Below are 17,454 nucleotides of genomic sequence, written 5' to 3' on the forward strand. Positions count from 1 at the left end.
CTAGGGGGAAAGTACTGGATTGTTCCACTGTAACAGAGTAAGAGAATATATGGTGAAACCACAGAACATGTATAGCCTTTGGGGTTCAGATCAGTGGACCAATTCTAGAAAAATAACCAGCATTTAGATAAATCAGTATTTGCACTTTCACTGCAGCTGCTCCTGCAGATCTGTTGGAGTTACTCTGTCAGCCTGATGAAGGGCAGTTTTAAATGTCAATAAAGTAGTGGAAGATATCTAGACTTTTTTCTCTCTTTTTTTGACTGGATGCATCACTCCACTGACACAGCAGTTATAACTTTTCATTCTCAGTCTTCCATTCATTTAGCCCTCATTGGTATACACTGCCTTATGTCACCTTCACACACTGAGGCTGCACCACAACCAAAGTCTGGAAGTTTCTTGCTACATTTACTCAGTTACATTTATTTGAATAACTTTTATTTAAATGTATTTTTACTATGCTGTACTTGTTACTTGAGTATTTTTTATGAAGTGATGCTACTCTTAGAGTCAAATTTCTGGATCCTCTACCTGCTAAATGAAAAACAAACATGTTTTAACCAAAAACCCACCAGACACAGACACTCATGTGTAGCTTTTGTTACTTTCATAAAATTTTTGTTTACTGAAAGAAATTTTTTGTTACTTACATGAATTATTGCCCGTTTCATCCTTATAACAATAAAATTATCACTTAACTTTATATTTTGACTCATCTAATGTAATTTTTAAATATTAAATGATCAGTTACTCAGTACTTGAGTAGACATTTTACCAAATACTTTTAATTTCTTGGATGGCTATTTTTTACTTTTACTTGAAAATAAGTAGTGCTACTCTTAATTGACTGGGTGCTCTGCTCACCTCTGAACAACAGTAAAAAACAGCTTAAACTCAGATGGCCAGTACATGAAATGCAGCCCATGTGTAACGGTCATGACTATTCATGTAAAACCAGCCAGGCTGGTTTATACCAACACTATAACTCGATCATGGCCACAGCAGCTTGGCAGTAGTTCAGTTAATTTAGTGCATCACTCCAGCTGTGCTTGTTGATAGAAGTGTGAACGAAGCATTTTTTTTCTGGATGCATTTATAATGTGGTCGCAATGAAGTCTTGATATTATATTTTGCGAAAAGGAGGAGAAAAAGGTGTAAGCAGAGGCTAAAAGGTTTTAACAGTAGAATGACAACAGTCACATACTGCATCAGCTCATAAACAAAACATAAGCAGTTTTATGCCAGCTTGATATTATATCTCAGGTTGGATGTTTGGTGGTTTGATGTGCTAAACACAGAAACTCTTCTCTCCTGCTGATAATCTGATTAAAGTCGTCCAAATCAAAGGCTAAAACTGATGGAAGTGCAGAGACCAAAAAAGGGAATGCACCATTTTGTTAGGAAACATGAAGTGGTAAATGTGCTCTGACAAGTATAACACGTTGTCATAATTGCCTTGAGGTTATGAAATGTTCCAGATTTACCTTCAATCAGCCATTTTAAAATATATTTAAGGACCTGGAGATTGTTTTGCTGTATTTAAAATATTTTGTTAAAGTATTTTTGGAAATATCCAACTAGAAATATTATTATAATTTGTTGAATTTTGTTTACAAATCTAGATGCTAGATGTTTGATTAAGATATAAATTAACAGGTTAAATTAAGATGTAAATTTTCTAGATTTAATCTAGACTGAAGGTTTTGCTCTTTCCACTTGTCAGCTGATTGTATGTATGTATTGAGTAAATTGAAACTAAATAGATGTAATAGAAAACAGTGTATTGATGGACTGAGCCAGCACTGTTGTTACTGGTTCATAATGTTGACTTCTTCATTTCTTTGCATTTGTTGTGAGTTGAGGCATGTTATTCAGAGATGTTATTATTTATACAAAGAAAGAAAAGTGCTACTTTTCTCCTGCAACAAGCATCGTCCTTTTTCACTGTGTCAGAGTTTTTATAAACCGAGCTAAAGTTCATGGGCCACCTGATGGCTTTCTTCTGTCAGAGGTTCACTGTTTAGTGTCAAGTGTGATAAAGTGTGTCATTACTGTTTCCTTCCTCTGTCAAGCTCAGCAGGGTCCAGCCCACCTGCATCAGGCAGTCTAGTTCAAGCCGCATGTGGCAGGCAAAGAGAGCTGTGTGTGCCAAGGAGACCCGGGGGACACAATGATACATCCCTCTCTTACCGCACTCCATCCTTTTTTATATAAGAATATGTCTTTAGCCAGACTAGTTGTGCCTTATCAGAAATGGATAGAAACTTCTATCAAATGATAAGGTCATTGCCGAGGTGAGGCAATTACACGTTTCTGACACAGCGAGGAAGCAGGCATACAGTTCTACTGGGAATTTGATGACAAATCCAGATTAGACTCTATTTTCATCTACATACTGCAGGTAACACCAGTTCTATACTCGGAAGCAACCTTTCAGTAGCACAAATTTGGGTCGTTTTATCCATTAAACATGATACATCTGCCATCTTAAAAGAGTATGTTCCACTTTCATTGTCATGGTTTATTTGCCTTCTTCTCCCAAAGAGAATGCTCCACTTCTTCTTTGGCTACTTGTGTCTGTATTTCTTTTATTTTGTCTTGGTATGTAAATTATGTTGAATGTACTTTGAATTAGAAAAATAATCTTATTTGTATTATAAATTTCTCTGCCTGTCATGTGTGAGGATGATTTTAATGTCTTCCTGCCGCTGTGTGTGGTGGATTTCTACTTTGAGCTGACCTAGTACTGTTTGCCTCAGTCACAGAACTTCAGCAGCATGAGAGAGAGAGACTGACAGATGTCCTTAGAAGTACTTACTGCAGAGATTCATTGACAGCTGGCTAAATATACGTATATACAGGTTCCTCTGTCTAAGGTAAAACAGCTCTCTGGCCCTACTTTATTCAGCCACAAAAGTCATAATCTGACTTTTGTGACTTGGAAAGTTAATTTGTTCCTTTCCAATTTGTTTGTATCTAAGATTTATCAGTGATTTTCAACATACAGAACCTATAACCTTAAATGTTTTTTTCTACATCAAGCATGTCAATAATTATGTATTATTGTAAAACTATAAGGACAAGCAAGATGTTTGAGTTAAATCACCGGTGATTAAATCACTCGTTCACTTCCTCTCTGCCTAACCGAAAGCTTTATCAGTTAACAATTCATGTGTTACAAATTAATGTAGATATTTATGACAAATATTATTGCAGGAAAGAATTCAATGTGATTTACTTTTAGACTTTTAGAGTTTTGCCAATCAATACTAACTACATCAATAATAACTACAGTCACAGTAAAATTTAAGTTGACGGTAGTATTTTATCAAAGGTGAAAGTTCTAATTAGAATTTCAGATTTACATGTCAGACCTGAAATATTAATAAAAATATCTAATGCACAACAGATCTCAAAGTTGTTTTAGCATAAAGTCAAACAGCCATGAGGTTTTATAATCTGAAACTCTGAGGAAAAATAAGTGATTCTGTAATACAATTGGAAATAAAAGGTTAAAAGGAGCAGCCGGTTACTACCATCACTGACTCAGAGTATCTTTTGTAAGACCAAAGTTTTGTTGGATTCTGGGACTAAAGCATTCAGCTCTGTTAAATGCTTTAGTCAGATACATCAGCAACGACCTTAAAGGAGTAATTGTTGGAGCCTATCAATCTGAAAAGAGCCATGAGACCATTTCCAACCAATTTGGATTCCACCATTCTCCTGTGAAACAGATTGTTCATAAGTGGAAATCATTCAAGGCAGCTGCCAAACTTCCAAATCTCCTTCTGCCACTAAGGTCACATTGAGTTTAGTTCACACTGCAAAGGTAAATATATATATCTCAGACTATACATTTTTTAGTTTTATTGTTAAGTTAATGTCAAAAGGGATTCACAGGAGATAGTTGCAAAAGTTACAACATTTACTGAATAACAAGAATTGTGTAACATGAGCGAAGTGGAGGCATTTGGCTGTAATGCATAGTGTTATTTTTAGCATAAAAAGAAACAAAAAGCAGAAACACAAAAGTGTATATCAGTATTAACACTTAAGGTTTGTGCACAAACAAATGGTAACTGAGGCTATGTTCTCAAAGCAGGTGAATATTACCTAAACACAACTTTTTTAACCCTTTATTTCAGTTCTGAAATAAAATAACTTTTCATAAGCTGAAGAATTTATAAAAATTGGAGTCCAAAAAACAAAACAACAAAAATGATTTGAATACTTTATTTACTGATAATATATCTTGAGTAAAGATCGTACATCTTTAAGAAACGCATGACACTCCCCACGCAACATAACAGACTGTCAAGCTTAGTAAAAATCTGATAATTAATAGGATAATAATATTAAATAGTTTAATAAATAAAATCATTTTTGATTCTATTTATCTAAAATAGAGTTCATACACAAATGAAGTCAGTAATTTTGAAATAAATTGCAAGAATCCCAATTAAATATTGCACCATAAGAGTTAGTTCAAATAGGATTCTTAGGTTTGCATTTTCTAACTCTGAGTTAGAAAATACAAATGCAAAGTTAGTAAGGTTGTAAGTTGAGACATACATGGTCTTATTGCAAATTGTATGGAGCTAGAAAATATAAATTTTGGACACTGACTCAGATCTGCTGCTGTGACTGAATGGACTACAAGCCAACGTTGCAGAAAGAGCACCACTTATATCCTCAAATGTGCTGATCATTAGCCATGTTTGTGGAGCAAAGTAGACACATTTACCAGTAAATTAGCTGAAATTGATATTCTGTTTCTGTAAATGGATGTTAACTAGTCAGGGCTGTTATAATGGCTGCATTAGAATTAGTGAGCATAATTTTCTCCCACAAAGGAAAAGTTGCGTGATGGGGATTAGGGTATATAATGATTACAATATATTGGCATTATTAACCTGCTCATACAAAAATTATCTTAGTTTCTTGGAAAGAAAATCTCAGAAAGAATTATGTCTTCTGAGACATATTTCTCAGTATTGAATAGACATATTTCTTATTATTGAATGAGTGAATTTTGAATTCACTCATTCAAAATGATTCCAGGTCATTTTTTAAAGTTTTAAGTTCATAGTATTACCTCAGTTCCCTCAAACACAGCTTAAATTGAAGCACCTTTGGAGGGCTTGGCATCTCACAGTAATAACTCTAATTTCTTATATGTTTTAGTGTGGACTTTTTGATTACGTGGATAAAGTTAGAGCACTGAGACATTTGAACCATGCAGGAGAAAAAAAAGGATCTGGATTTAAAACTTCATCTTTCTCTGTCAGAGGAAAGACAGAAATATGACAGAAAATGTCAGCTACTCAGCTGAGTGAAAATTGAAGGTGGCCTGTTGTTTAACATAGCCGACAGATGTTTGCATAGCACAAAGTGAAGACTAAGATTATTCTTTTAAAGGAAAGTTATGAAGACAGCTATACACCTAAATTAACTGAGCCCAGCTTTTGGAGCTTGTGGCACTCTTGAATTTATATTTGTTGTTTGTGATTTTCTGTTTATTTATATTCTTTTACTTGCTGTCACCTGTGGCGTATAGATAGCTTTTGGAAGTTAGTTTACTGGCTGAAATACTCCCAGTCCAAGATTAAATGCATTTTTTTTCTTTTTTACTCGGTCTGTAAATCAGTTCAAAACGAGGCGGTCTGGCAGCTTGTTCTGAAATGGACTGTCAACAAAATAAATACAGTGCACTAAGTGGATTTATTCAGTCCACCATACGGTGCTTCCACAGTTCAGCCTGGACATAAGGCACTGCTTTCCACAGCTGGGGGTTTTGCTCCTTGTTCCAGCCTCTACAATCACATAAATGATGGTGAGTAGTTCTGCACCTGCCTTCTCTTATCGATATATGGGTCTCTCTAACTCTCTCACAGACAGTCATTAAAAATAGGCATATAAGACCAGTGTGAAAGTGGAGCAGTACTGACCCATTTTGCTGGTTATGGATGAAGTTATGAGGGTGGTTAAAGTGGCTTCACTGTGTGACTCACTCACTGCAAACCACTCCATGTTCAACAATCTCTAATTGATTAGTAATTTGCTTCCTACTGTGTTGATTTTAATGAAAGCTAGAAATTTCCTCCCTACAATCTTTGACAGTAAAGCAGGGATTAATGGACAACTCTTTTCAAGATGCAGAATTGTTTCAATACTTTCTAGATAAAAAGCATGTGGTCAATGTAAATATGCACAAATATTCTTCAAATTCTCCGAAAAAGTATTTACAGATTTCTTCCATTTCTTTTTGCTTTACTATTAAGGTTAAATGTTTCTGATCATCAGACTAGTTTAATTATCAAGTATAAACTAACTAATACTAATCCTTTGTGAAAAAAATGAGTGTTCTCCCAACCAAAACTTATATGAATAAACCCTTGGCAGCAACAATTGTCAGCAATTGTTTACAATATTTTCCATCAAAGGTGTCTTTTACGTTACTTCAAAGGAAATCAGATACACTTATTTGCTTTGATTCAGTCACCCTGAATAGTTTTGAGCAGGGATTACATCCTGACACAATATTTAAAACATATTTAAGCCTGGACTTAAATACAGTATATTAAGTCTAAGCTTCAAACCATTTTTCTTTCTTTTTTTTTTTTTTTTTTACTTTTTAGCGATTTAGATGTGGACTTACTGGTTTCCTGTATGACTGAAATGAACTTGATCTTAAATTAAAAAACAAGTGGTTGCAATCTTTTTTGTAAGTTGCAGAATTTGTGGTTATAATTATTACATATAGCAGTTACATAAATCATCACAAATCTTCCTCTCCTTTTTGATTCAGTTAGTTTTGCAGCAGATAGAATGGGACACACACCTTCCAGAAAATTCAACTTCTTGTCAAAAATGTGAAACTGGTCTCTCTGTTGTGAGCCTTTTTGTTCCAGCTGTCTTAAAAAGCTGTTTTCCATCAAAAACTGGTCACAGTTTGTATTTACTCAGGATAATTTTGTCTGATTTTTGTGAATTTGTGATCTAAAGCATGTTTGACAGCTCCACCAAAGAAAATTCATACTGGGTGAATATTTTCCCAGCACTATTTTTTTTTTCCTAATATGCAATGGGAAACTAAATCTCCTATATTTTACAGACTTATTCTTTTTTATTTAAAAAAGAATCACTTATCTGCTTATTCTATACTCTTCAGAGGAACATTTTCAGTACTAATCTCATTTAGAAACACAGCGCTTCCCCTTTTATTACATCGCATCTTTTTTGTATTTAAAGTATATCAAAGTATATCAGCCGCAGTAGGAAGTCTCTAAATTCGCTGTGACACAGCTTTCATGGCAAAAGGACAATACTGAATGCAGCTAATAACGGAGATAAAATTACACACAGCAGTGCTGGATTTCATGCAGTGTCATTTCCTCTTAATGCCTTGCACAGACACCACAGGCTATTTAGATGTCAACTTTTTGTTATGAAACTGAGCAAACCAACACCTAATTGAATAAGGGACAATGTTGTTTCAGATTTAAATGTTATAAAGTATTATGTAGCTGTACAAGCAGTGTATGTGGGAAATATAAAATGCCATAAGCGGGACAAGAACTGATATGGAAAGAGTCAAAGTTTCATTACTTTTGGTAGCAACGTCTACTTTATCATCCACTCTAAAACGGAATGTAATCTTGTAGCTGGTCAGAAATCAGCCTTCAAACCTAAAGTACTTTAAGACTTTAATCATGAAAGATGCAGCATGTAACTTATATAAAAAATGTTTATATCTGTCTATTACCATGTTGTGTAATATGTGATAAGATCAATTTTCTCCATCTCCTTCCCGTGTGCTATTGTACCGAAATGCACTGCTTCTGACAAAAAACAACCAATCAGAGCCAGGAGGAGGGTCTCGGCGCTGTCAATCAATGTCATGTACTCTCTACTAAATGTGGTAAAGGCAGAGGAACAACTAACCGCTACAGGAAAATCGTTAATCCTTTTATTGATGGGCATGCTAACTAGCCTGAGGATTCACTATAGGCTGTGCTAGCTGCAGCGTAGCAGAGAGCAATGCGGGGGATGAAAATGGGTATAAGCAACACCACACAGAGGGTGATTGACAGCACTAATACCCTCCTCTTGGCCCTGATTGGTTGTTTGCAGATAGCACTGGGAGAAGGCAGAGGAGCTTGATTTTTTTTTCATAGATTATCTGTCTCATACTAAACAGTGATAACATAGTGACAGTTTCAACAAATGTATAGAAAAATATGTTTTTATATAAAAGTTACATACTGAAGCTTTAATGTTGAATAATGTGAAAAGACTATTACCTCATATGTTGTATGAGATATCTTATTTAGCAAGACATATTTCAACCTATTTTAACTCGATTGTGCCATTGAAACGGGTATCTACAATTGTAAACTATTTTTTGTACACGTCAGTGAAAGCTTTTGATATATTTAATGTAAACATAAAAAAATAACTACAGAGAAATTTCATCAAAAAGATTAAATTTACCTGCAGAAAAGGGTCAATTTTTACAACCATTTGTTTGTATTTTCTACTCATGTAATTATTCATTGTATGTCAGCTTATTTCACACTGTTCCTAAGTAGTGTGGTGAATTATAAACATAAGGTATAGTATAATTTCATTTAACTGATAATAAGTTTATGTTGCACCTTTTTTCCACACATTGTTGTTCTGATTCCTTCTTGGGCTTTTTGAAATATGAAAGATTATGACCCCCAACCATTTTGTTCTGTCACAGCAAATAATTTGTCTAAATCACAAAACCACAATTGTTCACAGTTTGATTGTGAGTAGTTTACAGAAGGTTTCTTTAAATCATCGGTTGTTGAAGCAGGTCCAAAACAAATTGACGTGTTGTCAGTGTGAAATGTCCTGTGGCAAAAGGCTCATATTTGCACTTGTAAAAGTCAGTCGGGAAATCTTCAAATGCATGAAATGGCAAAATGAGCTGGACTCAATTGGTTTGATCGACCAAACATTCCCACTTGTCTCCAGCAGAGCTGGTAACTGCTGTCCACCTGAACCTCTTTGCGCTCTGTTTTTGTGCTCTTATCAATCAATCTGCCGCACACAAAGCAGAGCAGAATGTGAAGAGACAAAGTGTGAATAATTTAATGGCGATGGATACAACAATGAGACAAAGTGGTTTGCAAAAATAATAGGAAAGGCATCAGGAAAGATTAATCATAGTTATTTAAAAAAAAACCTCTACCTTACAGTTGGTTGGCCATAGGATAGGAGATTCAATCCTAAACTTTCTAGCTTTTTGTTTAGATGCTTCCTCAACTTCATCAATTTTGAATTTCTTAATATTTAAGGGGGCGATTGTTCATTTAGGTGTCATCAGCATTGATAATCTTTTGACTATTTTGGTATTCATTTTACTCAAGTTGTGATTAAATGTGGTCAAATGCATTGAAATATTTTTTATTTTTTTAAATGCAAGCAAGAGTAGTTGGCATAAACCTTTTCTCTCAAAAGTCTCACTTTATGTCCTTTCATCAATTAATAATTTATTTTGGCATAGAGTATTTTCTGAATGCTTAAAAAAGTTGATATTATTTCTGTGAAATCACACACATATTTGTTACAAACACATTAGAAACGGTGTATATGGTCATTATGGTTGAAAAGACAACGGAAGAAAAAAATAATCTTCCAATATAAGGCGTGTATGGGCTCAGAGTTGGAAGAAAGTGAAGGATAAACTTCAATATTAAACTCACCTTAGTGCAGAAAACATTGGTTCAATATTTAGTGTAATAAAGCCTGTTTATGTTTGCGTCGAGAGTTGGGCAGTTAATCCACCATAGATCTCAGGTCCAGATAATAATAATAATAATAATAATAATAATAATAATAATAATAATAATAGTGTGTTGGAGCTGAGGGTTCAGACTGGCTGTCATGCTTGGAGAGAGCAGCCTCTGCTCAACATTCTCTGTAAGGAAGAAGAGAGTAGAAGGAGCAGACATAGGCATATTCTGTTGGATTTATCTTGGTGCTCAGCTGCATTGAATCAGTGTTCCTGTCAGAACAAGATCAAGCAAAGAAAAAACTGTGTTTAAGCCTATGTCGTTAACATAACCTTCTTCTCTGGTTTGTTGTTGGCAGGATTTATGAGCGGGTGATAGACCCTCCTCAGATGGAGCTTACCTTAGGCAGTGAAGTGTGGCTAGGCCAACACAGCCACAAGCACGGCTTGTTCAAGGTAAGCTTCCTCTCTCGATACAGCATGCACACACCTACATTCTGCTTGTAACTGAACCTGCTTCACATTCAATAACGCCTGGTGTAATTGAACAAATTTGCAAAAGCCATTGTTGCCGCACTGGAACACTGTCCGTCTTCCAGCTCTCCCCCTTTGATATTTTTTTTTGTCTGCTGTTTTGCCAAGACTGAGAAAACGGCAACATACTAGTCTTAAATGTAACATTTCAATCAGCCACTTCTTTGCCTTCAGTCATCTCAAGCATGTGCTGGTGTACATGTGCACGCAGCAGTTCAACGTGATGTCAGGTGCGTTGACAGATGGTGTGGAAGAGCGAAGCCCCGTGTGAAGTGACAGAGAATGAGGAAATTTTCCCCTCAGGTTCGTTCTAGTATCATTGTATCTCGGCTGACAGCTGCCCTGGTAACACTAAATCAAAGTGCTGCTGTTTAGTGTATCAGAAGGGCCATTTCGAGCTGCAGCTTGTTTTGAAAGTACCGATGTACATCTCTGGAAAACCACTTGGGTCATTCTTCAGTGTGGCAGAGAAGGGAAGTGACTGGTGAGAATGCCAGCACACTGTTCTGATTTTGCAACGCAAATAGCTTTTTGTGCTATTTTTAGAAAATATTTTTGCATATTCAAGCTTTACAAACAGAAGCAGGTTTATTTCCTTCAATTTTTTACATGTCTCTGCTATGTAAAATACTCTGAATTTATGGTGTTGATTTTGATGCATACATCAGATTTAATCCGTTCCCTAATTGTAAATAGCTGCATTTCTATTGAGCAATTTTAGCATTTTGAAATAAATTTGCCTAATAGAAACAAACCAATTTAAAAAAACCTCGATTTTTGATTTAAAAAAAATAGCACTAGGAGGATGTAGGTGTTTTTTTCAGCCTTATCAACATTTATTTATTCATAAAACTGTAATAGAAGCACTTTTGTTTTGCATCACACAAGTCACATGATCAACAACCAGATGTTACCACTTGCACAAATCACAAAGAAAACAACAAGAAGTAGTTGGAGAATGATGTTGTGGCATGATTTATCTCTTGAACAAACTTATTCCCGTGTGATTTTAACTTTGTTTCTCATTTAATGGAAACAACATGTTTACAAAATTGTGTGTTTTTGTTTTTTTTTTGTTAACAGTTTGGCACACATTTGCAATGGAAACACAACTAGCGATATGAAAAATCTCTTTAAAACATTAATTTATAAAAAAAATATTTTTTAAATGACATTTTTTTATTTTAGGATGGTTCATTAAAGATGGCTACCCTATTAATCTCTTCTTTGGTTAAGTTGCTTTTGTATGTTGTAGCTGGTCTTTGTGAATAAATTTTTTTTGTTGAAAACTTGAGGCACAAGTTGATTAGGTTTGTCCCTAAGAAGCCTATAAAAAAATCCATCCTTCACTTCAGTTGAGTTTTTATTCATATCCCAAGGGGAAATTGGTTTGCAGCAAGCATCAGGAATAGGAAAAGCAGAAACCTTTCACTGTTTTGCTTCAGGAGCTTGGTTCACAGGGGCAACAGCTCCAAGAGGGAACCCCAGACAACTGGAGGATGTCACTGGGAAGCAGTCCAGTCCCACTCCATTTCATTCCAGTTCCCAAGGCATTTCTTATTTCAGACAGTATCTTCCCACTGGGAAACGCCTGGAAAACCTCCAGAGGAGGCACCTTGATCAACTGACTCCTTTTGATATAGAAGCAGAAACTACTTTGAGAATAAAATTATTTTAATTCTTCTTACACACCTTTATACCAGGTGTTTATTTATGTTCATCCTAGTTAGATTTTCATTGTGGTTAATGCACAATTTTGAACTGTAATATTAATGTTTTGTAGGAGAGTCTCAGAATATCAACAATAGTTTAGAATTACAGTTTTCCCCTCAGGTTGACATTTATTTAAAATGCCCTCCATCTTCCTGTTTTATTATTATTTTTTTTTTACATTCTAGAGGATGTTTTTGCAAGGTGTTCTCCGTTGTCTTCATTGAGAGCATTAAAATAGTCAAACGGAAACTTGAAAGCTTGGAAAAAGGCAAGTTGGATTTTGTAATAAGAAATTTTAAAAAAAATTTAAAAAAGTAAAAGACATCCAAAGCTTCTTAAATCAAGTCGGACATTTTATCAGACTTTCTGAGGAAATCACAAGCATTGGATTTATGGAAGTATTTAAGACAGCAGGTATGCACCTTTTTACTATTCTCTCCACACTGTGGCAAATTACACTTCAGTTTAACCTGTTAAAGATGAGGAGGCATATGTAAGGCTTAGCGACCGCTGAGAAGCAAGAGGTGAAGGGAAGAGAAAAATAGCCAAGAGCTATGAATGTAACACAGTTGATAGGAGTTGAAATAAAGCAGCAGGTGCAGTCCATCTTATTCAGGACTTGAGTGAGATAATGATAAGATGAGCTAACTAGGCCTTTAAATAAAACATCCTGAGCCTTGGCAGAGCCTGAAGATGCTCCTTTTTCCTCTCTCTCCTCCTGGGAAACTCTCCATTTGAGGGAGCAACTGTAATAAATTATCTTTATCTAAAATCCATTGTGCCAAGCTTCCTGCTCCTCAGGGACGCTTGTTTGAAGCCAGCACTCTGGTGAAATGCTCCGCTTCATGCACCACTGGATGATAATTATTCTTATATGGACAATGATAGAGAGATCAGCTAAATGTTTTTGTGCGGTGTGCATTGTCCTTTGCAGAATTGCTCAGATTAGTTGAATTTAATCTTTTCATCATCAGCATCATACAACAAACTCCGTGATTTGAGCCACGGAGAAGTAATGTTAAAAAATGTTGAACTCTGAAAGATGAAATCCATTCTCATACATCAGTTAAGTTTTATCGGTGCCTCTACAATTTAGATCTATACACTGTGCCTTGCAAAAACGGTATTTGTACTCCCTGAGCCTTTTGTGTCTGACCAACACAGAACAGTGTAAAACTGGTGACAAATGATAACATCCATCCATCCATTGTCTACAGCTGCTTATCTGAGCAGGGTTACAGTGGGGCTGGCGCCTATCTCCAGCAGTCATTGGGGGAGGAAGGGTACATCGCACTCATCAGTCCATCACAGAGACCCACAGGGCAAACAGCCACACACAGACATACATGCCTACACGTCTAAGGGCAGTTTACAGAAACTGACCCCAGTCTCTCTAAATTCTCTTTGGGTTAGCATTTGAACCCAGAACCCAAAGCAAAGGGGCTTCTGACTGCACCACGCACAGAATCTATTGATTTTACAGTCAATTTCTGAAGGTAAATGGTTGCACTGAATTTTATTTTAGAGTGTCAGAGTAAAAAAGCTGGATAAAAATGCACACCACACTTTTTAGATATTTGTTTGTAAAAATTAATTTGCAAGTCTTGTTTAAATTTTTCCTTCCATTGACAAATAGTTGACAAATATTTTCTGCCTTGTCTTTGTCCATCACAACAAAATACATTGAAGATTTTGGTTGTTTTTGCAAGGCAGATTGTGACTTTGAGGAAACACTATAAACAGATTGTTTTTGCAACAAAAAATAAGTTTGTGCATTTTGAAAAGGGTTTCTGCTTGTGAACATCATGTGATGGAAAATATGGCTTGATGTTACATTTCTTCTCACATTTGTCCTTGCAGACGTATAAACACTGTGTTTAGGGTTAATTGACCAAGCGAGCGAGTCTTAATTATGAAAAGGAAACCTGTTGAACTTTTCTGTTATAACTTGATATTTTCATTGCTTTACTTTCAGATTTAGTAAACTGACGGCTTTGTGCGTGTTTTGCTTAATGTCACTTCACTCTTGAACACTAGTCAGCTATTTTAATTGTTTTCTCTTTGCTGCAATGTATATCCCACAAGACTTCAGACTTCTCATTATGCAAATTTTCACAGAAATCCATCAAAGAGGTTGCTTGAAGTAGGAACATGTATAAGTTTAATTAAAAACACTTTCCCCTGCATGATTGCAGTTGCAAGAGTATTTTATAAGAAACATTCTGCAAATACGTCGTCTTTCAACAGCTACAACAGCAGATTCTATTCTGAGGGTGTAGTAACTTAGAAGAAATAAAAACTTGAAATATCAAATTCTGTTTGTAATGAATCTGTGATATTTATAAGTTTTACTTTCTGAAATGAGTGACAAAAATATCACAATTTTACACTGTCTTGTATTTGTTTTTAGCGTCACCTGTACCGTACAAAGTGATTGGACCCAGAGTTTAATCATTTGTTCTCCCAAATGTTTTTCTTGTCTTTTTTTAAAGGTTTGATCTCAAAATATGTGACTGAATTAATTTAAATTTCTTTGTTTACTTCAGCTCTCCAACGTTTCTCTCAAACTTTTCCATCAAAGCAGTAATGACCTGACCACTTACTTTTGAACTTTGAAGGAGTTTACCTTATCAAATAAACAGCGTGGAACTTTTATTCTTTTGAAATGCTAATTTTGGCTACTACTTAATGTGAACACCTTACCTCCAATTTCTAAAGAAATTGCCTTTCCTAAATTCAGTGAGTCCTCTAAATATGCAAATGCAACTTTTTTAAAACACAAAATGGGCACGAATGTCCCAAGAACTAAACTTTCCTCTGCATATGAGTGTGAAGGATGACCGTGGCTGGCATGTGAGCTAGCCTGCTGTGCACTCTGGCTTTTGTTTTGCTTGAACAGGGTCCATGTGTTGCTGTTACATGTGTGATGTGTGTTCCAAACTGTGTTTTCTGTTTTTCTACGAATGCTATAATGACAACCAGTGATGGTGGGTAGGCATCCTCTTCCAGAGCTATCAAAGAAAAGTTTGCGATGTTGATAAAAAAGTGTAGAGCTTCACTTTGTTTGTAAGAAAACAAACAAAGTTGTTTTCTTACGCAGCCTAACTCTGTGAAAGTCACTCTTCATGAGATTTTAAAGTGTCAGTATTTATTAGGTCAGAAGCCTGGAGACAGCAACTTCACTACTGCCAGTTTTTTTGTTTGTTTGTTTTCTTTTATTTTAGATAAAATGATGGGTGAGTTGCCAGTGTTGCAATGATTTGGGTTATGAGTCTTTTGGAAAATTCCCTAGGACGCCAATCAACGTGTGATGTCTTGAGTGACAAAAACAAAAATAATCTTCTAATGCCTCTTCATCATTTTTTTTAATTAATATTTCATCCTACAGTGTTTCTATGCAAGAGTAATGACTGTGGAATTGAGCATGTTTTGGTAGGGATAGAGGTGAGATTGGAAAGACCCGAATTTTCAAGATACAAACTGGTCAAAGGGATCTGCTGTAGGTTGGTTGGATGATATAATTCATATAACTTGAATCAAATTTCTTAAAGGGGCAGTATTGTGTGTTTTCTAGTCACGTAGTTGTCATGAACTGCGGTGTGGATTAGTGGTGAGGCAGACGCGATGGAACCAGGTTAGATGAATAATGAGGATTTAATGAATAAAAATCCCAAAACAGTCCACAAACACCGGGCAGCACGGCCGAGCGGAAGCCAGGGCTTGACGCCGGTAGCAACCGGTTACACGAAGGACTAGACGACGGAGACGACACATACAACCAAGCCAAATGAGACGAGGACCCGACAAAGACACAGACACACAGGTGACACTAAATACACAGGGGGAAATCAGGGAATGAAAAACACCTGGGAGTAATCGAGGGGAGAACAGGACAACACGGAGGCACAGAGACACAGAAAACTCGAAATAAACACACAGAAAAACACGGAACATGACAGTAGTATCATTTTATAACACAATCAAGTTACTGTGGCCTTCAATTGTTAAAAAAATGAGATGTGTACAAAATATCACTTAGGAAATTTGACTGCGTAATTTAACACCTTGAAATTGGGCGTCTGTCTCTTTAAAAACTCCTGCTCTTTCCAAACGTTGCCTTCAATTCCTACAATGAGCTCAGCAGATGCACACTTCCACCAGGTGTTTGCTAATGGCTGCTGGCTAGTCTGAAGGAGCGGATTAGGGGGAGGGCTCTATAATTCAGAATCTTGGAAACTGCAGCTCAGAGGAGGGGTTGCATCTCGAAGGTGGTGCCAGGTCTCACCAGGGGTTTTGTACGACTGAATATTTGTCATTGAGAACAAAGGATTTCTCAAACATGCATGAACACATCAAAACAATACTCCAGGTATGTTTTTGATGAGGGAATAACATTATAACACGATACAAAGCTCAAAAAGTTGATTTTACATAATACTGCCCCTTTAACATCAGTATAAAGTTTACCATATTCTATTTTAAAATTGAAACGTTTATTAAAATATATATTTAAAGGATTTAGTTTTATTTTGGCAGCCAACTAAATTTCTGTTTGGATGGGTAGAAAAAAGGATGAGCTGGACTTTTCAATACTTGAACAAGTCTGTGATATTAGCAACTGCTTGAATGCCACCACTGTACAGTCTCCTCTTGAAAAGTGATGATTTGGACCAAGTGCCCATGTCATGGATCAGCTCAAATTCAGTCTGTTTTCAGAACCATGACAAAATGTGATGCTACATTTTCTTTTTTTTTTTACTTATATAAAGTAAAACTGTATAGGAGCATGCATATCATTTCCAAGAAGTACTGCTCTTTGACTACTGCTGAGTCTGTGAGAGAGAGATATTGAGCTTGTAAGAGGGAAGGAAGTATTTTTGCATTCAGTTCAAATACTCGTCTGATCATTCAAAGAAATGTGTGGTCAGGGCTCCTATATTACACCGGCGGAACAGACTTCTGCGATCTATACCTTCATTTCCATTCTGATCGACACTGCCAATCTTTTCCTCGCCATCTGCTGCTCACATTACCTGTGTGCGTGTGCAGGGGTGCGTGTGTGTATGTGTGAGACAAGGTACATTCTTGTGTTTGTTGTCAGTCTGTGCTGCAAGCCTGTTCACCTCGAGGCTGCCTCTCTTTATGTGCCTGTGTGAAGAAAGGCATCCAGGACAGGGAACTGTACTGTAAATAGGATTTCACACACGCATAATGCAGACATGATGATGCAGATTGTGCTTTAGGTGGTGAATTTTAATGTCCCTCCAGTGTGTTATCAGCAGCTACTTTGAAGGAGCAGTGAAATGATACTGGATTTCGAAGTGTGTGGGCACCCTGGTGTTTCATTTCCATCGTTTTCAACAGAAAAAGGCTGCTGTTGTCTGAAACTCTTACTTCTGGTCATCATTATACTTCTTTTTACCTGTCATGAGTTTCTGAAG

At 36.2% G+C, this 17,454-nt stretch overlaps 1 protein-coding gene across 1 annotated transcript in view; it reads left to right on the forward strand.

The window, feature by feature from the left end:
• The window catches only part of LOC114143248 (protein kinase C-binding protein NELL1), a 237,297-nt gene that overhangs the window by 64,654 nt on the left and 155,189 nt on the right, over positions 1 to 17,454 (forward strand). The window contains exon 8 of the mRNA XM_028015109.1: positions 10,126 to 10,222. Coding sequence (XP_027870910.1) covers positions 10,126 to 10,222 — 97 coding nt within the window. The remainder of the gene's footprint in view (positions 1 to 10,125; positions 10,223 to 17,454) is intronic.

Source organism: Xiphophorus couchianus, chromosome 4 (genome assembly GCF_001444195.1).
Source record: "Xiphophorus couchianus chromosome 4, X_couchianus-1.0, whole genome shotgun sequence".
Classification (NCBI taxonomy): Eukaryota; Metazoa; Chordata; class Actinopteri; order Cyprinodontiformes; family Poeciliidae; genus Xiphophorus; species Xiphophorus couchianus.